This window comes from Oncorhynchus masou, chromosome 8 (assembly GCF_036934945.1).
Source record: "Oncorhynchus masou masou isolate Uvic2021 chromosome 8, UVic_Omas_1.1, whole genome shotgun sequence".
In the NCBI taxonomy this organism is placed as follows: Eukaryota; Metazoa; Chordata; class Actinopteri; order Salmoniformes; family Salmonidae; genus Oncorhynchus; species Oncorhynchus masou.
The window spans coordinates 18,394,723-18,415,385 of record NC_088219.1 but is presented as its reverse complement, the minus strand read 5'-3'; the positions used below and the strand labels follow the sequence as shown (position 1 = coordinate 18,415,385).

Sequence of the window (20,663 nt, the reverse complement as noted above, 5' to 3'; positions counted from 1 at the left end):
AGTGGATGTGCAGGGATACGAGGTGATTGAGGTAGATATGTACATATAACTAGGAATAAAGAGACAGATAGTAAACAGTAGCGGCAGTGTATTTAATGAGTTAAAGTTTGTGCAAAAAGGGTCAATGCAGATAGTCTACGTAGCTATTTGTTTAACTATTTAGTAGTCTTATGGCTTGGGGGTAGAAGCTATTCAGGGTCCTGTTGGTTACAGACTTGTTGCATCGGTGCCGCTTGCTGTGCACTAGCAGAGAGAATAGTCTATGACTTGAGTGGCTGGAGTCTTTGAAAATGTTTAGTGCTTTTCTCTGACACCGACTGGAATAAAGGTCCTGGATGGCAGGGAGCTGTGATGTACCTGGCTGTACGCACTACCCTCTGTAGCGCCAAGCGGTCTTATGCCGAGCAGTTGTCATACAAAGCGGTGATGCAGCCAGTCAAGATGCTGTCAGTGGTGCAGCTGTAGAACATTTTGAGGATCTGAGCGCCCACGCCAAATCCTTTCAGCATCCTGAGGGGGAAGAGGCATTGTAGTGCTCTCTTCATGACTGTTGGTGTGTGTGGACCAAGATAGATCCTTCGTGATGTGGACACCGAGGAAGTTGACTCTCTCGACCCACTCCACTATAGCCCTGTCGATGTGAATGGGGGCGTGCTCAGCCCTTCATTTCCTGTAGTCCACAATCAGTTCCTTTGTCTTGCTGATGTTGAAGGAGAAGTTGTAGTTCTGAAACCACACTGCCAGGTCTCTTACCTCCTCCCTATAGGCTGTCTCATCGTCGTCCGTGATCAGGCCTACCACTGTCGTGTTGTCAGCAAACTTAATGATGGTGTTGGAGTCGCGCATGGCCAGGCAGTCATAGGTGAACAAGGAGTACAGGGCCCCCAGTGTTGAGGGTCAGCAGTGGCGGATGTGTTGTTGCCTACCCTCAACACCTGGGGGAGGCCCGTCAGGAAGTCCAGGATTCAGTTGCAGAGGGACGTGTTCAGTCCCAGGGTCCATAGCTTAGTGATGAGTTTTGAGGGCACTATGATGCTGTTGTCAATCCTTTTGTCCAGGGGGCCCCCCCAAGTGGCGCAGCAGTCTAAGGCACTGTGTCTCAGTGCTAGAGGCGTTCCTACAGACACCCTGGTTCGAATCCAGGCTGTATCACCACCAGCTGTGATTGGAAGTCCCATAGTGCGGTGCACAATTGGCCCAGCGTCGTCTGGTTTTGGCCGGTGTCATAATTGTAAATAAGAATTTGTTCCTAACTGACTTGCCTTGTTTAATAAAGGTTTAATAAAAAAATAAAAACATCCTGCAAGCGTCAGTGCCAGAGTAGTAGGATTCGATCTTAGTCCTGTATTGACTCTTTATCTGTTCGGAGATCATAGTGGGATTTCTTATAAATGTCTGCATTAGTGTCCCACTCCTTGAAAGCAGCAGCCTTCAGCTCAGTGAGGATGTTGCCTGGCTTCTGGTTGTGATATGCAAGTATGTGATATGTAAGTACAGTCACTGTGGGGATGATGCCATCAAAGCACTTATTAATACCACCCTGCATACCACTGCTGGCTTGCTTCTGAAGCTAAGCAGGGTTGGTCCTGGTCAGTCCCTGGATGGGAGACCAGGTGGTGTTGGAGGGCCAGTAGGAGGCACTCTTTCCTCTGGTCTAGAAAGTATCCCAATGCCCCAGGGTAGTGGTTGGGGACACTGCCCTGTGTAGGGTGCTGTCTTTCCGATGGGATGTTAAACAGGTGTCCTGACTCTCTGAGGTCATTAAAGATTCCATAGCACTTATTGTAAGAGTAGGGGTGTTAACCCTGGTGTCCTGGCTAAATTCCCAATCTGGCCCTCAAACCATCACAGCCACCTAATAATCCCCAGTTTAAAATTGGCTCATTCATCCCCCTCCTTTCCCCTGCAACTATTCCCCAGGTTGTTGCTGTAAATGAGAATGTGTTCTCAGTCAACATACCTGGTAAAATAATGGATAAATGAAATTGTGACTGATGTGGTAAACTCTATGCAATCGGATGAATCACAGAACATATTCTAGTCTGCGCTAGTGAAACAGTCTGACCACTTCCATATTGAGCGCGTCACTGGTATTTCCTGTTTGAGCGTTTGCTTGTAAGCAAGAATCATGAGTATAGAGTTATGGTCAGATTTGCCAAATGATCAACAACCTGTGTCAGTGCAGTGAGTATGAACTTTTTTTTTCAATTTATTTCCCAATTTTAATTTCCTTAAGTGTTCTTAAGTGCAAAAGGTTGCAAAATGCGTTGATAAGACATATTACATGTTTTTCTCATTTCAGGTATGTAGTTTGTTAATTGAAGAACTGAGAAAAGATGGTTGTATGCAATATAATTCTAAATGACTGTTATTCATTCTCAGTGTGCCACTGTATCTTCATTGTCCTTCATTTACTGAGTCATCTTTCCTTTCCTCAGATAAACAATGCAAATGCTGGAAAATCTCTCACATGCATGCACACAAAATATTCTGATTATTTTAAAAATGTGTTGTTTATTTTACAGGACAGTTGTGTGTAATACATTCAAATAATAATACTCAAATATATACAATGGCATATGCTGTACACAGTAATAACGTCACTAGTGTAATACTTAGGCTAAGGTCATGCAAGACCAGATATGGTTATTGGCAGAGACTGGATTTACTCGTGCCTTGACTTAGAACTTTCCTATTATATACACCAAAGCTTTCTTCTCTAAAGTTTGGGCTCTAGACATTCAGGGACAAATTCATTATGGGAGAGTTATTGTCATAAGGCTTTTTTCCCCTAACGGCAAAAAATATAAATTGATTCAGAGTATTAAAAAAAAATACAATGCATGTTGGTGTGCTTCACTGCTTATTATATCCAGAGAAAACAGGGTTTTGCAGTTTCATGATTGCCCAGTAGGGAGTGCTCACTCCATAAGCAAACATGGATAAATGGGGCACATAAGATTGTGTTCCTTATTAAAACACTACGAAGGCAACATCAGGTTAAAGTGACATGGTTAAGTTTTGTTAGGATTATTTGAATAAGTCAATCTGCTATTACATCAAGGCTCACTCCCTATTTGAATCAGGCATACACACACTCAAACTATGTTTATGAAACATGAACAGTGTTGTGAATAAAACATAATCAATCAGGTTCAGTTCTTCCCACAACTTCTTCTTCCCTTCACCCCTAAAAAGAGCAGAGTCTGGGATTTTCTAGTTTGACAGTTTCATAATTTGTCTTTTTTTTCCCATATGTTTATCCATTTTCAACATGCTCTGAAAAAACATACAAACTCACCTTTGAGCATTTGGTTCATCTATCCTTCGGTGGCGGTGGATTTTCAGGGGGTTTTATGTCTCCATTGGGCTCTTTCTTCTCAGGCTTGGTAGGGCTAATTTTAGGGCTCTTCTCTGGGGGTGGCCTTCTGGGCCGTCTCCTCTTGGGCTTTCGTGAGCGTGTAGAGACGGGCTGTGTTGGATCCAACAGGGGATCCAAATGTAATTTTCCACTAACTGCATCTGAGGACTCATCAATGTATGCCAGGTTCTCTCCAAAGTAGTCCAGAGGCTGGGAATACAGGGATTCTGGGAAGACATTCTCCTTATCGACATCCTTCTCTTTTTCCTCTACTACCTGCTCATGCTGCGAGACCTCTGACCCTGTCGCAGATCCAGACTCTGACTCGTTGGATGAGTAAGAGTATGAGGACGATCCAGTCTCTGATTGGCTGTTCAGCTGGCCATTCTCCATCACTCTGCCCCCCTTCCCAGGGGTCCCAGACACGTGGCCAGCCCCATTGCCTCGGCTGCGAGGGCCATGTCGACGCTTTCGTCGTCGTCGTTTGAAGGGGTCGTCCGGCATGCGGAAGTCCACGGACATGTTCTGGATGTTCTGACCCCAGTCAGTGGTACGGGCTCTGAGCTCCTCCATCTGGGAAGAGAGAGGAAAGAGATCAAATCACTATTTAAAGAGAATCTAATGAAGTCACAACACACTTGAGAGTTGATAAGAGAGGAAGGGAGGATCATTGAGAAATAGAACAGGTGGCTATAGGTGACAAAGTGTAGAGTGCAGCCCATTTGCTTGTAGTTTGTACTCTCCCATTTTGGGCCCGATCAGTTTTTACACACCTCAGCCCTGGTCTTCTTGGACAGGACCCGAAGCCAGTTTGCAACCATGGACAGGATGGAAGCAAAGTAGGCCAGGCCCAGCAGGATCCAGAACCACACCAGGGGCTTGTACCAGTGGTCTTTACCACCATCTCCACTATCACCTGACAGAGATAAGCAATAGGATAGGTATAGATAGGGGTTTACAGGTGTAGACAATGGAGAATCAGCAACCTTACAGGTCTAAAGGTTAATTTACACATGACAGATCTGCTGTTAAAACCCCCTAGAATCTAAGCCTGGGTGGGAACCAAATAAGGGTTTTCAAAGGGTTCTCCTATGGGGACAGCCAAATGACCATTTAAGGTTCTAGATAGCATCTTTTTTTCTAAGAATGTACAGTCTAATAAGCATGAACCAATCACGTCTCATTGGAGCAGACGAGCCTATTGTTGATTTTTGGTGGCATCATGTTTTAAAAAATAATAATTTAGCTATTTGATTTTGAATTTTAGGACCCCTTTAGGTATAAAAAAAAACATATTTGATGAAACATTGAATTTGGCCAAACTGTGATTAGCCCATAGAAACACATTGAATAACAGATTTATACATGGAAAACAGTCTCATCTTTCCATAGCGGGGTCATAATAGTTTGTAGGCCAAAACCGCTAAAGACGTTTTCGCGAGGCCGACATCGGCGGATGAGGTGAATTAAGACGCAGCCCATGCAGAGAGATATCTCTAGATTAAACCGTTCTCCCGAGTGGCGTAGCGGTCTAAGGCATTGCATTGCAGTGTTAGAGGTGTCACTGCAGACCCTGGTTTGTTCCCAGGCTGTGCCACAACCAGCCGTGATTAGGGCGGCGCACAATTGGCCCAGCATTGTCCAGGGTAGGGTTTGGCCGGGGGGGTTAGCCGTCATTGTAAATAAGAATGTGTTCTTAATTTACTTACCTGGTTAAATATCATTTTAAAAACAGATTTTTATATGTTTTATTATGCTAATTAGATTTCAGCGGGGGCGCAGACATTGACTCTAGGGGTTTATTAAATTAATCTCACATTAGTGAACATTACAGACTGAGCTGCCGGAAAACTCTATGGGGTTAATAATTAAACTTTCATTCAATGATTAAATTATTCACAAAGAGTAAAATAAATGTCCAGTTTAATGAGTGACTGTATTTTATCACTCAGGCCTCCTAAACTACATCAATCTGGAGTAGCAGGTGTTTGTGTCTGTTAATGTGTCTCAACACTGAAAGAGAGAGTTTCAACACTGAAAAAGAGTTTCAACACTGAAAAGAGTTTCAACTAGGAAAAGAGAGTTTCAACTAGGAAAAGAGATTTTCAACTAGGTAAAGAGAGTTTCAACAATGAAATGTGTGTTTTGACCTTTTGAGACAGATTCCTTGACCTAATCCTAAATGCAGTGGCGGAAGTACCTGCAACATAGTCTCCAAAACCCACTGTAGTCAGGGTGATGACAACAAAGTAGGACGCCTCCAGGAGAGTCCACTTCTCCACCTCCTGAAACACCAGCGTTGGCACTGCAACGAAGAGTGCTACCCCCAACAGGATGGAGAGTATGGCTGAGATGACTCGAACAATAGTAGGACTCACCTTCCATTTCTGAGAGGGAGACAGCAAAACATGAAAAAGAGGAAAGAAGGAAATAGAGGGACTGAAATACTGACAGGCCGAGAAAGACAGAGGAAACACATTAAACCAAATATTTAGTGTCTCACCGCTAAGAGAAATTCAATTTTGAGGATGGCCTTCCTCAGCCCGGTCCCCAGATGGTCTCCAACTCCAGCCAGCAGGATACCAAACAGAGGGATCCCCACCAGGGCATAAAAAATACAGAACAGCTGCCCCCCTTCTGTCTTTGGGGAGATGTTCCCAAAACCTGAGGGTGATAGTTTGTAGAGCATTAGGATTGGGATAGGTAGTGTCAGTGTGTAACAATGGATTAAACATAGGGGAGATCAGCCTGCTGATTTACCAATGGTGGTGACGATGGTCCCAGAGAAGAAAAAGGCGCTGGCCAGGTCCCATTGGCTGGTGAAGGTGGAGGAATTGCTGCTAGGATCCACACCCGCACCCACAGCATCTGCCACCTCCTGGGATGGGACAGTCAGAAAGTTAAAGTGATAAGAGAGAGAGAGAAGAGAAACAGTGATTGTAGTGTTTGGACCTGAATATTTCTGTATTTGCATTGTATAACTTGTAGACTTGTTTACGTGCTGCTGTGCGGTTTGTTGCTTACCTTACTTGCTACCTGCCAACTTTACGTTTCTTTATTTTTTATTACCATTTAGTTCCCTGAATTCCTATCAGACCTTGTAGTCATTGCAGATAATATTCCAATTTTTGGTGACTTTAATATTCACATGGAAAAGTCCACAGACCCACTCCAAAAGGTTTTCGGAGCCATCATCGACTCAGTGGGTTTTGGACAACATGTCTCTGGACCTACTCACTGCCACAGTCAAACACTGTACCTAGTTTTACCCCGTGGAATAAATGTTGTGGATCTTAATGTTTTTCCTCATAATCCTGGACTATCGAACCACCATTTTATTACGTTTGCAATTGCAACAAATAATCTGCTCAGACCCCAACCAAGGATCATCAAAAGTCATGCTATAAATTCTCGGACAATCCAAAGATTCCTAGATGCCCTTCCAGACTCCCTCCACCTACTCAAGGACGTCAGAATACAAAAATCAGTTAACCACCTAACTGAAGAACTCAATTTAACCTTGCGCAATACCCTAGATGCAGTCGCACCCCAAAAAACATTTGTCATAAGTAACTATCTCCCTGGTATACAGAAAATATCCGAGCTCTGAAGCAAGCTTCCAAAAATTGGAACGGAAATGGCGCTACACCAAACTGGAAGTCTTCCGACTAGTTTGGAAAGACAGTACCGTGCAGTATCGAAGAGCCCTCACTGCTCCTCAATCATCCTATTTTTCCAACTTAATTGAGGAAAATAAGAACAATCCAAAATGTATTTTTGATACTGTCACAAAGCTAAAAACTAAAAAAGCAGCATTCCCCAAGAGAGGATAGATTTCACTTCAGCAGTGATAAATTCATGAACTTTTTTGAGGAAAAAAAAGATAATGAGAAAGCAAATTACGGACTCCTCTTTAAATCTGCACATTCCTCCACAGCTCAGTTGTCCTGAGTCTGCACAACTCTGCCAGGACATAGGATCAAGGGAGATACTCAAGTTTTTAGTACTATATCTCTTGACACATTGATGAAAATAATCATGACCTCTAAACCTTCAAGCTGCATACTGGACCCTATTCCAACTAAACTACTGAAAGAGCTACTTCCTGTGCTTGGCCCTCTTATGTTGAACATAATAAATGGCTCTCTATCCACCGGATGTGAACCAAACTCACTAAAAGTGGCAGTAATAAAACCTCTCTTGAAAAAGCCAAACCTTGACCCAGAAAATATAAAAAACTATCGGCCTGTATCGAATCTCCCATTCCTCTCAAAAATGTTAGAAAAAGCTGTAGCGCAGCAACTCACTGCCTTCCTGAAGACAAACAATGTATACAAAACGCTTCAGTCTGGTTATAGACACCATCATAGCACTGACTGCACTTGTGAAGGTGATAAATTACCTTTTAATGGCGTCAGACCGAGGCACTGCATCTGTCCTCATGCTCCTAGACCTTCGTGCTGCTTTTGATACCATCGATCACCACATTCTTTTGGAGAGATTGGAAATCCAAATTGGTCTATAGGGACAAGTTCTGGCCTGGTTTAGATCTTATCTGTCGGAAAGATATCAGTTTCTCTTTGCGGATAATTTGTCCTCTGACAAATCAACTGTAAATTTTGGTGTTCCTCAAGGCTCCGTTTTAGGACCACTATTGTTTTCACTATATATTTTACCTCTTGGTGATGTCATTCGGAAAAATAATGTTAACTTTCACTGCTATGCGCATGACACACAAGCTGTACATTTCGATGAAACATGGTGAAGCCCCAAAATTGCCCTCACTAGAAGCATGTGTTTCAGACATAAGGAAGTAGATGTTGGCAAATGTTCTACTTTTAAACTCGGGCAAAACAGAGATGTTTGTTCTAGGTCCCAAGAAACAAAGAGATCTTATGTTGAATCTGACAATTATTCTTGATGGTTGTACAGTCGTCTCAAATAAAACTGTGAAGGACCTCGGCGTTACTCTGGATCTTGATCTCTCTTTTGACGAATATATTAAGACTGTTTCAAGGACAGCTTTTTTCCATCTACGTAACATTGCAAAAATCAGAAAGTTTCTGTCCAAAAACGATGCAGAAAAATTAATCCATGCTTTTGTCACTTCTAGGTTAGACTACTGCAATGCTCTACTTTCCGGCTACCCAGATACGGCACTAAATACCTTTCAGTTAGTGCTTAACACGGCTGCTAGAATCTTGACTAGAACCCCAAAAAAATGATCATATTACTCCAGTGCTAGCCTCTCTACACTGGCTTCCTGTTAAGGCAAGGGCTAATTTCAAGTTTTTACTGCTAACATTACATGGGCTTGCTCCTACCTATCTTTCCGATTTGGTCCTGCCGTACATACCTACACGTACGCTACGGTCCCAAGACGCAGGCCTCCTTAAGGGAGCTGGAGGCAGGGCTTTCTTCTATAGAGCTCCATTTTTATGGAATGGTCTGTCTATCCATGTGAGAGACGCGGACTCGGTCTCAACCTTTAAGTATTTTATTGAAGACTCATCTCTTCAGTAGGTCCTATGATTGAGTGTAGTCTGGCCCAGGAGTGTGAAGGTGAACGGAAAGGCACTGGAGTAACGAACCGCCCTTGCTGTCTCTGCCTGGCCGGTTCCCCTCTCCACTGGGATTCTCTGCCTCAAACCCTATTACAGGAGCTGAGTCACTGGCTTACTGGTACTCTTCCATGCTGTCCCTATGAGAAGTGCGTCACTTGAATGGGTTGAGTCACTGACGGGATCTTCCTGTCTGGGTTGGCGCCCAACCTTGGGTTGTGCCGTGCTGGAGATCTTCGTGGGCTATTCTCGGCCATGTCTCAGGATGGTAAGTTGGTGGTTGAAGATATCTCTATAGTGGTGTGGGGGCTGTGCTTTGGCAAAGTGGGTGGGGTTATATCCTGCCTGTTTGGCCCTATCTGGACGGGGCCACAGTGTCTCCCGACCCCTCCTGTCTTAGCCTCCAGTGTTTATGCTGCAGTAGTTTATGTGTCGGGGGCTAAGGTCAGTCTGTTATATCTGGAGTATTTATCCTGTCTTACCCGGTGTCCTGTGTGAATTTAAGTGTACTCTCTAATTCTCTCTTTCTTTCTCTCTTTCTCGCCGTTCTTTCTCTTTCTTTCTCTCTCTCTCGCCTTTCTTTCTTTCTCTCTCTCAGAGGACCTGAGCCCTAGGACCATGCCTCAGGACTACCTGGCCTGATGACTCCTTGCTGTCCCCAGTCCTCCTGGCCGTGCTGCTGCTCCAGTTTCAACTGTTGGGGGCTATGGAACCCTGACCTGTTCACCGGACGTGCTACCTGTCCCAGACCTGCTGTTTTCAACTATCTAGAGACAGCAGGAGCAGTAGAGATACTCTGAATGATCGGCTATGAAAAGCCAACTGATATTTACTCCTGAGGTGCTGACCTGTTGCACCCTCGACAACCACTGTGATTATTATTATTTGACCCTGCTGGTCATCTATGAACATTTGAACATCTTGGCCATGTTTTGTTATAATCTCCACCCGGCACATCCAGAAGAGTACTGGCCACCCCTCATAGCCTGGTTCCTCTCTAGGTTTCATCCTAGGTTCTGGCCTTTCTAGGGAGTTTTTCCTAGCCACCGTGCTTCTACACCTGCATTGCTTGCTGTTTGGGGTTTTAGGCTGGGATTCCGTACAGCACTTTGTGACATCAGCTGAATTTAAATACATTTGATTGATTGATTGATTGTACTGCAACCCAACTATAGAGGTCTCATTGGATTTCATGACCGTTGCCTTGGACACCCCTAAGTCTAATATCCCAGTCATTCAGTCATTTTAACCTGTTTGTTCTGTAGGTGTGTGTTTAGCCTATGTAGAGTACCTCTATGAGGGCCTGCAGGATGTCTGGGCTGACGCAGGTGTAGTTCTCCAAGAAGGCTCTGCGTGTGTCCTGCAGCTGTATGTGCTGGCCCTCCTCATGGGGAGCCTCCAGGGCCTGGAACACCACGGCCCCCAGCACTAGGTAGAGCAGCACCCCCGTCAGGATACACAGGAGGGTGGAGCAGCGCATGCTTGCACCTTCGTTAAGCCCCAAAGAAGCACGCTTCTTCCCCCCGCTGCCAGTACTGGAGCGCTCTGGGGCCCAGCTGCAGAACAAACAGACCAAACACAGACAGAAAGCCTAGCTAAACTGCAAGGTAATCATTAACCGGAAACTAAAGGTAATACAGACTGTAGCCCCCACCATATTACTGACCGGAAACTAAAGGTAATACAGACTGTAGCCCCCACCATATTACTGACCGGAAACTAAAGGTAATACAGACTGTAGCCCCCACCATATTACTGACCGGAAACTAAAGGTAATACAGACTGTAGCCCCCACCATATTACTGACCTGAAACTAAAGGTAATACAGACTGTAGCCCCCACCATATTACTGACCGGAAACTAAAGGTAATACAGACTGTAGCCCCCACCATATTACTGACCGGAAACTAAAGGTAATACAGACTGTAGCCCCCACCATATTACTGACCGGAAACTAAAGGTAATACAGACTGTAGCCCCCACCATATTACTGACCGGAAACTAAAGGTAATACAGACTGTAGCCCCCACCATATTACTGGCCGGAAACTAAAGGTAATACAACTGTACACCATATTACTGACCTGAAATGGTTACAGACTGTAGCCCCCACCATATTACTGTGAAACTAAAGGTAATACAGACTGTAGCCCCACCATAATATGCCCCCACCATATTACTGACCGGAAACTAATATAATAAGACTAATACCATATTATGATGAAATTAATTATTATTATATAATTATAATTAATTAAAACATGTTGCTGATGGTTATACTATATGTGTAGGCTGCACTCTTTAAAAAAAGGGTTTCAAAGGGGTTCTTCAGCTGTCCCCATAGGAGAACACTTTTTGCTACCTGTAACCAAAAATGGGTTTTCAAAGGGTTCTCCTATGGGGACAGCCGAAGAACCATGTAAGGTTCTACACAGCATCTTTTTTTCTAAGAGTGTACTGTATACAGTCTAATAAGCATGAAGCAATCATGTCTCACTGGAGCAGACAAGCCTAGTGTTGTTTTTCGGTGGCATCATGGATGTGGTATGAGTTGAAACCAGGAATGGACTTGAATTCTACCAGAGATGTGTCTAAGTAAAGGCTCATTACTATCTACCACACTACGCTTCATCACTTGGTTACCTCTCTCTCTCCTTCTCCTCCTCCCTCTTCCTCCTCTTCCAGCTGCTCTTCCCTCTGCGGCTGAGGATGGAGATTCTGGACCCGTAGCTGCGGGGATGGCCGTCCTCCTCACAGCCCGAAGGTGGGGACACTGGGTGGGTTTTACCAAGACGTTGGTGTTGAACAAAATAACCATTGTTATTGGACCACTAGTTACTGAAGAGATTACTCATTAATGTTTGACAACATTACAAATATCATGTTAAAGGTTAGTTATTATGTATGAGATCAATCAACTTTGAACACGACAATTCCCTGTTGTTCAGAATTATTTGTTGTTTGTTTTCCATTGATGAGAGGTTCCCTGTGTGACAATGAAACATGTGGTTCAGCACTGCTACATGATGCTTTTGATTGTAAACGTAACGTCACCAAAACGACAGAAAATGAGCTGTCAACCAAAACCCTGTGTGAGAGAGAGAACATACAACAGATGCACATCTCTAATGGATCACATTGGGGAGAAAAAAAAATCATCAAGGTGATATAATGGTGGATGGAGCAAGGTACACAAACATACAGAATGCAGAGTCAATATACATAAAAAAGGCTGTGTTCAAGAAAACTCGCAAACTCTGAATCTCAGGTTAAAGTTAGATACGTTTTTGTGGCGTAGAGCTTCCTATTGGTTGACTCAGTTACTTTCCAAGTGGGAAATTATGACCTTATCTTTCTACAATGAACTTCCAAGTTCCGAGACAATAGACAAATAGAGGTGTGCTTCAGCCAGCAGAGTGGGTTAGAGCCCGAAAAAGGTGTGTGTGTGTGTGTGTGTGTGTGTCTGCACGTGCCTCCGGCCATGTCTGTCCATTAACACAGGGGAAAACATTATTCTACACCAGATATACCACACTAGCAGGCTCGGCTGTGTGAAGAATTAATACCCCATGATTCTCAGGTCCCAGATGTGATGAGACTGAGCTGAATTACACATTCAGTGTAATGTCCTTTCCAAGCTGCTGAGTGATTGGGTAGTTTAGTCCTTGACACAGCTTTAGATTTTTAGTCAGCCCAGGTTCAAGACCCCAGGGACACACTAATGCTGTATATTTACATGTAGGTGTAATATTGTCTTCTGTCTGATTTTCTGTATTGATGTTGTGCAGTAGGCCTACACTGTATGTACTGTGAGTGTGTGACAGGTTACATCTGTGCTTTTTCTCTGTCATCGAAGATATAACATTGCTTTTGCAGTCAGCAACTCCTCTGGGCCTGATTTAACCTGAGACCAATAACCTGTCACCCACACAGTGAAATTTACACTACCCAGCCAAACAACCTCAGCAGCTGCTAGGGATACACACAAAATGCATAGACAGACAAGCCTTTCATCCTAACGTGCAGCTATTTTGCACATGCTCTCAGATCAAAATAACTGCCCTTCAACCTCCCTTTTAGTCATGTGCATTAGCTGACATCAATCACTAGTGACAGTCAAGTTATCTTTTTATAAAATTACAAAAGCTGTCAAAAAGGCCTTTTCAGTGCCACCAAACAATCATTTGAAACTTTAACAAGGTTTCATTTGAATTGTTCTTAATTACAATCTCTCCACTTTAACATGGCTGCACAGTTATAGAAAACCATGAACAGATTTAATGCCTAACTGTCGTATAAAGACGTCATCCTCACGCTCAAGTCATGGCTCTTCTAAGGTACAGATACTTCACACAACAGAGTCAAAATGCCTGAGAATACATCCTTCGATTACACAGAATGAAGTTAATATGGGGTACTTTATCTGTAGCAATGAAACAATTGCAATGTTCATTATCTCATCCAATGGAAGCAGGATTTGTGGTCTCTCTAACACACAGGGGGTGAAGCCTGTGGACATCTCTTACCTCAAAATGAACGATCTTAAAAATCCAGGAAATCAGCAGCTATAGGAAGGGTCTCTTTCACACACTCACACTAGACGCGAGGAGAGTAAACGTGCACGAGCGTGCATGTGCATGAGCGCGTGGGAGAGGCTGTTGCTGAGTGTCCAAGAAATGAAAAGCTACTCCATCAAATTGACTTTGAAGAGAGAGAGCTAGGGAGAGAGGTGGAATCAGAGGGAGAGGTGGAATGAGTGAGAGAAAGGGAGTGGGAGAGATGGAGGGAGGGAGGGGTCAATGCAGATACACTGAGCTAGAATTAGCTTATTGCTTTTTTTGTTGTTTCCTCTACCCTGATTTGGATCACTCAGTTTCTCCAAGGCAATAAGTGGAGAGGAGGGTAGGGACTAACAGTGTCTCTTGTGGAAATCGGACACAGACTTTTGGTGGCACCTTATTTGGGGAGGAAGGGCACCTGGAATAGGTGGAAAGGTATCAACAACATAAACCACATGGTTTCCATGTGTTTGATGCCGTTCGATTTGCTCCATTCCAGACATTATCATGAGCCGTCCTCCCCTCAGCAGCCTCCACTGGTATCGACATTGTGGTGTAGGCTATATCATGTATGTGTGATAGTGAGCAATTCCACTATTCAGACATACAGTGTAACACTTTTTCATACTCCTACAATATACTGTAGTCGTGTAGCTCTCTCTATGGGTATGAGTAGCAGAGTATCAGTGTCTTAGTATGACAGTGCCAGGATCAATTCCTCTAGTGGAGTTTACGAGGTCTGCTGGCGTTACACTGCCGACTCCGCAATGGGCAACAGGCTCCCCCTCCCTCTGCTACCCTCAGCAGAGCCCGTCAAAGAACCTAGCCGCACCCTGGAACTGCTGCTGCTGTGTGTGGTGTGTGTGTGGGCATTTGTGTGTGTGCAGCAGTAAGGTTGTGGTTATGCTTCCCAGGGCTATGCAGTTGATGGGAGTGAGCTCCCAGAATATCCCAATCAAAGATGTGATGGGGGGGCAGGTAGCCTAGTGGCTAGAGAAGCAGGCCAGTAACAGGAGGATTGCCAGTTCAAATCCCAGGTCTGACGGAAACAATCTGTCGAGAAGTGAGCTGGCAATTGGAGGGTTGCAAGGCACTTAACCCCACACAACAGCCCCCAATGTGGCAGCCCCCTGCACCTCTCCCAAAACCTTGATGTGTTTTTGGGTAAAAAGTGGAATTTACATTTTGGTTGGACCTTGTGTGCAATTGGCCAATAAAGTGATCTAATGCCCCAAGCTGGACATGCTTACCACCCTCCTATCTTTCCTGTGTATACATCTTCTTCCATACTACTGCTTTCCTTCCTCTCTTCCTCTCCAAACCAACTTGAGAAGTGCCAGTTTATTTCTGCATCCACACAGCTAATGAAACATTTGAAATGTATGAGGTATGTATTTTGTACTACAGTTGGACTTTCTACACATACAGCTGCCAGGTAGCATATTAGGTATCTAGAATACCTTTAACTATTTTTCAGAACTATGCTGTATCAAATAGATGTTATTGCTATCGCAGCACCAAACAGAATGGGTGAAATTGGTTGGAACCACAAGGAGAGGGCATCAGGAATGGGACTGGCACAATTTACCAAACCTACAGTGGCTTCATCAACTTTATACACTTCAAATATGGACTTCTACGCATGACCAATGTTGTTTTATTATTCATGACTATACCAGACTGTTTTGGTGTGACAGCAACAACAAGATCCCCATTGACATGCACTTTAATCACCATTAGCACTCTCTCTCTTTCTGTCTCTCTCACTGTTGGGTCAAATCAATGTCAATTAACTGATGATTGAATAAACAAAATGTATTTGACTAATGATGTGTTTAAACATTGAATTTGAATAAATGTTACTATATTTTGAGGGAATGAAAATTCTGTACTGTGTTCTCGTACACTCTTCCAAAAAAAGGTGTTATCTAGAACCTAAATGGGTTATTCGGCTGTCCCCATAGGAGAACCCTTTGAATAACACTTTTTTGTTCCAGGTAGAACCCCTTTGGGTTTCATGTAGAACCCTTTTCACAGAGGGTTCTACACAGAACCGAAAATGGTTCTACCTGGAACCGAAAAGGGTTCTCCTATGGGGACAGCTGGATAACTCTTTTGGAGCCCTTTTCTAAGAGTGTATGATTCAAATCCTAAATTCCCGAATGGACTCTTAGCTTGGTCTCACTAACCAAAAAGACCCCTCTGAGGAAATCTGGATGAAGCATGAGACACCTTCAGAGACTGTGTTACTCAGAGTGGCCCTGTTTGTCAGAGAAGGAGTCTCTAAGATCAAAAAGCCCAGTTTGCAATTAACTGATGTACCTATACGCTGTTAATTCTGGGCCTATTGCCATCATTGTCAGTGAGTATGAAATATATTAGTCCCCTACTCAGTTATACAAGGCTTTGACAGGAAAACATAAACTTTCTCTCTCTCTCACTGGCCAGATCAGCTTCCCGGGGAGTCTCTTCCTTTGTCACTACATATACAGTAGTCATTTAATCAATGTACACTATGTTAAATTAAACTGTTTTAAGGCAAAATAAGCATAAATATAATACTTGCATGCAAATGATAAGACGGTCTATCAAGAAAATTCTTGGAAGTTATACCAATCTTTCTTCTATACTGTACTACTGGTGCCCTGGCAGACAAGGATCATTTGATTAGCTATATACACCCACCAAAGGAACTTTGAGACACATTCAGCTTCGTCAATTCAATCTGTGAGAGAGCCTACAGATCCCCTTTGCTCACAAAAAAACTGAACTGAGTCCAACTGCTATGAAACAGGAGTCTTGTTACTCAGAGGGCTGGGAGTCGGTAAATCAAGGCCAAGCACAGACAGAGGCATACAGGAGATATACTGCATATACTGAGAATCTTGAAGTAAACATAAAAGAGGAACTGATTACTCAGACAAGAAAACAGACAGGAATATACAATAATTAATAAAGTGCTGACAAGAATCAGAATATCTGGTCTGAGTGGAAACTGGACATTTGACGATGAAAGTACAGAAGAGGGAAGGGGTGAAACTAAAGAGTTAGAATTGTTAGAATTGCCTTGAGACAACCGGTGGCCAGAAGACCATCAACCAATATAGACACCCTTCAATAAACTCTGGAGATTCAATGGTGTAGAAATAGTGATATATTGCTGACAGATTTGTCACAGCCCCTGATTCATTTCAAGACATCAGCATGGAAATAATAACTGAATTGGAAGATAATTTTTTTTTCAATTAATTAAAAATCATTCTCAAAATGTCAATACTGTCAAACACCATTTTTGTTGTCATCAACATCATTGCAACTTACCTTGTAATTTCTAAGAGGAAAAGATAAGAAAATGTAAATGTCCTTACTTATGTTCCCTCAGAGATGACTGCAGGACTCAGATTCTCATTTGTTCTTCTCCTTGGTTTCTTAGTATTCTCTGTCTTGGCAAGATGTTTACCTAAACAAAGACAAGTGAGACAAAGCAGCAAGAATACAGAGAGAGAGATGAAGAGAGAGTTGATCAGAGAGATAAGGGGCAGATTTACAAGGGATGGGCAATGGAGTGAAAAACAAGCTTCATTGGGATGAAATGTCTACATTGATTTAACTGATGGCAAATTGACCGGCAATTACATGTGAAAAGGAGAGAGTGGGTGGTGGCGAGGGGAGAAACGAGGAAAGGGAGGGATGTGAGAAGTAAAGAAGAGGTGGATGATGACTTGACTTCCATCATGAGCACTTTTTTCAATTAGGGCCTTTTTACATCTAAGCCCCCTTTCTGCCATTTTTGATGATGCATGGACTTCTGGGTCTGGAAATGGATTTGTTTGCAAGCGTCTGCAATTTTGTCCCATTTAGTGGAAGACGGGCTTGCCACAGTGCACTGATAACAAGAAGTCAAATATTGTTACAAGGCGGCTTAGCAAAAAAGTACAACAATGTAGTAACTACCGTGTGGGTTGGTCGTCTCATATAACTTGTGATAATGTTCTCACACATGTTCTCACACTCAGAGACTTCATTTCACCATTTCTATAAAATTTAAGCTTGCCAGTGACAATTGATTTAAAAACATTACAGTCAGTATCCAATAAATACATTTTACTATGGTTTTCTCATATTCCTCCAGTCTATACAGTGTTCAGTGCATGACATTACAGAATTGTGGCCATGTATGGTAGCTGAATGAGGCTGAAAGACGTTTCCCTATAGGTCCAACACACCACCTGCAAACCACCGGCATACTCTTATACTGTAATCGATATGCCTAGGAACTTTACACTTTAATCTAATCGCATCTTGTCCAGAAAGGCTTTTAAACAAGGGTAAGAGGGAGAGAGAGAGAGAGAGAGAGAGAGAGAGAGAGAGAGAGGGAGAGAGAGAGAGAGAGAGAGAGAGAGAGAGAGAGAGGGGGAGAGGAGAGAGAGAGAGAGAGAGAGAGGGGGGAGAGAGAGAGAGAGAGAGAGAGAGAGAGAGGGGGAGGGAGAGGGAGAGAGAGAGAGAGAGAGGGAGGGAGAGAGAGAGAGAGAGAGAGAGAGAGAGAGAGAGAGAGAGAGAGAGAGAGAGAGAGGGGGGAGCAAACAAGCCGCTGTTGAATCAATTTACAGCGGCCAAGGCAGGAACCATCTGTTTGCCACCATGTGTGAGAGGCTGGGAACGCATAAGATCGGCATGACGCCACTTCAGCCACAAAGCAATGGTTTCGTGGAGGGTTTTAATAATCTCTGCCAAACACAGCGTGACTAGGAGAAACATCTGCCCATATGGTTCTCATGGCGCGCTTCTCCGCTGTCCAGGATTCCACCTTCGCAAGCCTGTCCTACTCATGCTACTTGGTCGGCCCCGTGACAGCCCTGCCGTCCCCCCGGGGCCGGGGTACGCCAGGAGACAGCCCACTTCATCAGCAGAGAGAACAGCTGATGAACGCACGTGTGAGGCAGAAAATTACCCATGATGTGCACACCAGGGGAAGGCACTTTGAGGCTGGGGAGCTGATCTGGGTCTTCAGCCCCCTAAGAAAGAAAGGACAATGCCCCAAGCTGGACAGTCACTGGTGGGGCCCTGCAGGTTCCTGGCGAGGATGGGAGAGGTTGTGTACTGGGTCCAGCTGTTTCCCGGGGGGAGAAAATTGGCACTGCACCTGGACAGGTTAGCCCCATACAGACGGGCCTCTAACCCCAGGAAGCCCCACAACCCCTCCCTCCACACACACGTCCAGGCCCCGCAGACAGGGCTCGAGGTGGCCCACTCACCCAGTCTCTCCTGTGCCACTGCATGGTTCCCCAGAGCCACAGACTGTATCCCCCGTGCCCACATCGATTCCCTCCATTTCTCTGCCTTCATCTCGTGCATCAGAGGGACAGCCCCTACCACAGACTGAGCCCCCTGTGCCCACGAGTGGACACTCTGCCCCCATCACTCCTGCACAGACAAATGAGACCTCTGGTTCGCTTCCGAGACTTTGTGTGTTCTGTTGTTTTTAATGTAGTCATGATTTGGCCTTAACCCTGTACATGTGGTGGTTTGGCTACTAAAATGTTATTTATTTCTATTCTAAAATCCCCCTAATAAATAAACTGGAGATGGCGACTGTGCTTCTGCTCAGACAGTGGCAGTTATTGCCAAACTGAATCAAGGCACATTAAGCTGCCAGTGACAGTGGAAATGCTGATCACATCAATAAGGGGCTCACACAGAGTTCTATTAACAGCGGATTAGAATTTAGACACACGCTTCTGTATTCACTGAATAGAGGCTATCACAGGATAAAGTATACTGTCATACATTGTCTCCCATTGGATCAGTCACTTATTCTTAGTTACTCCTGATTATTTATATTAATTGGACATTTTTATGGTAAGAACACTCACTTTAATTGGATCAAAAAAATATAATGACTTGTTCCATCAACATAATTATGATTCTACTTATTTGTTTATGAATGTATTTCAAGATAGAACCATATTTTGATCTGTGGCCTTGTTTGTAAAATACATGTAATTTGGGTAAAACTGGTTGGAACTTTTACCTGTTTTGTTCTCCTGGCAAACATACCCTATCTACTCTGAACTATCAGCACACTGTGTTCACTTAACACTCTCCTCTAGTTTGCAACCTTTCCCTTTCTCCTCAGATGTTCTGCTGGACATCTGTGTTCTCCTCCACAGAGCCAACCACAGTCCCAGCCCAGCATTTCCCAGAGGAGCTGGTCGCCCACACCCTGATGCTGGAGTTTGGAGCCCTGCTGAAACACACTGACCGTCTCCACCAAGAGAGGTTGACAGAAATATGCAGACATTTACTACAGCTGACTAGGACCACACCCGAGGGAGACATACACTGTTACCCCTGGGAAACTAATGGAGCTCCAGGACCTTTGTCTGTAATGCAGTTATGAACAGTAATTAATGCAGAATGCAAAGCGCTATGTCTGCAGGAACCCATGCACAGCTCATCACCCATATAACACCATCTCTACCGTGAAGCTTTGTGGCAGCATCATGCTCTGGGGATGCTTTTCAGCAGCAGGGACTGGGAGACTGGTAAGGATAGAGGGAACAATGAATGGAGCCAAATCAGAGGTAAATCCTTGATGAGAACTTGCTTCAGAGTGCAAACGACCTGAGACTGGGGCGAAGATTTACATTCCAACAGGATAAATGACCCTAAGCATACAGCCAATGCAACGCTGGAATGGCATCAGAACAAGAATGTGAAGTCCTTGAGTGGCCCAGCCAGAGCCCAGACTTCAATTCCATTGAAAATCTGTGGAAAGACTTGAACATTGCTGTTCAACGCCGCTCCCCTACTAACTTAAGAGAGCTTGAGAAAATCTGTAAGGAAGAATGGAGAAAATCCCCAAATCCAGATGTGCAAAGCCGATACAGACATGCCCAAGACGACTAAAAGCTGTAATCGCCGCCAAAGGTGCTTCTACAAAGTATTGACTCAGGGGTGTGAATACTTATATAAATGAGATATTTCTGTATTTCATTCTCAACAACATTTGGTAAAATGTCTGAAAACATGTTTTCACTTTGTCATTATGAGGTATTGTGTGTGTGTGTGTGGATGGCTGAGGGGGAAAAAACCTGTTGTATTTAGGTTGTAACATATCAAAATGTGGAATAAGTCAAGGGGTATGAATACTTCCTGAAGACACTGTATATGTTCTGTTTCT

The 20,663-nt window shown here is 43.9% G+C and overlaps 1 protein-coding gene across 1 annotated transcript; it reads right to left on the bottom strand.

Annotated features, from left to right (window-relative positions):
- Positions 1-3,313: 3,313 nt before the first annotated feature.
- Positions 3,314-10,402, bottom strand: LOC135543895 (potassium channel subfamily K member 4-like). Its single transcript, XM_064971207.1, has 6 exons — positions 10,214-10,402; positions 6,122-6,239; positions 5,865-6,025; positions 5,562-5,748; positions 4,135-4,277; positions 3,314-3,934 (listed from the first exon to the last, which is right to left on the bottom strand). The coding sequence occupies exons 1-6, from the start codon at positions 10,400-10,402 to the stop codon at positions 3,317-3,319; spliced, it is 1,416 nt and encodes a 471-aa protein (XP_064827279.1). The 3' UTR covers positions 3,314-3,316.
- Between the last annotated feature and the right edge of the window lie 10,261 nt (positions 10,403-20,663).

What these genes read in the sequence shown, in the direction of transcription:
- LOC135543895 (XM_064971207.1), bottom strand. Translation starts at nt 10,402, where the DNA reads ATGCGCTGCTCCACCCTCCTGTGTATCCTGACGGGGGTGCTGCTCTAC. An exon ending in TCCTGCAGGCCCTCATAGAG is followed by an intron (nt 6,240 to 10,213) that starts GTACTCTACATA and finishes GTCCCATCCCAG; the next exon opens with GAGGTGGCAGATGCTGTGGG. An exon ending in AAATTGAATTTCTCTTAGCG is followed by an intron (nt 5,749 to 5,864) that starts GTGAGACACTAA and finishes TCTCCCTCTCAG; the next exon opens with AAATGGAAGGTGAGTCCTAC.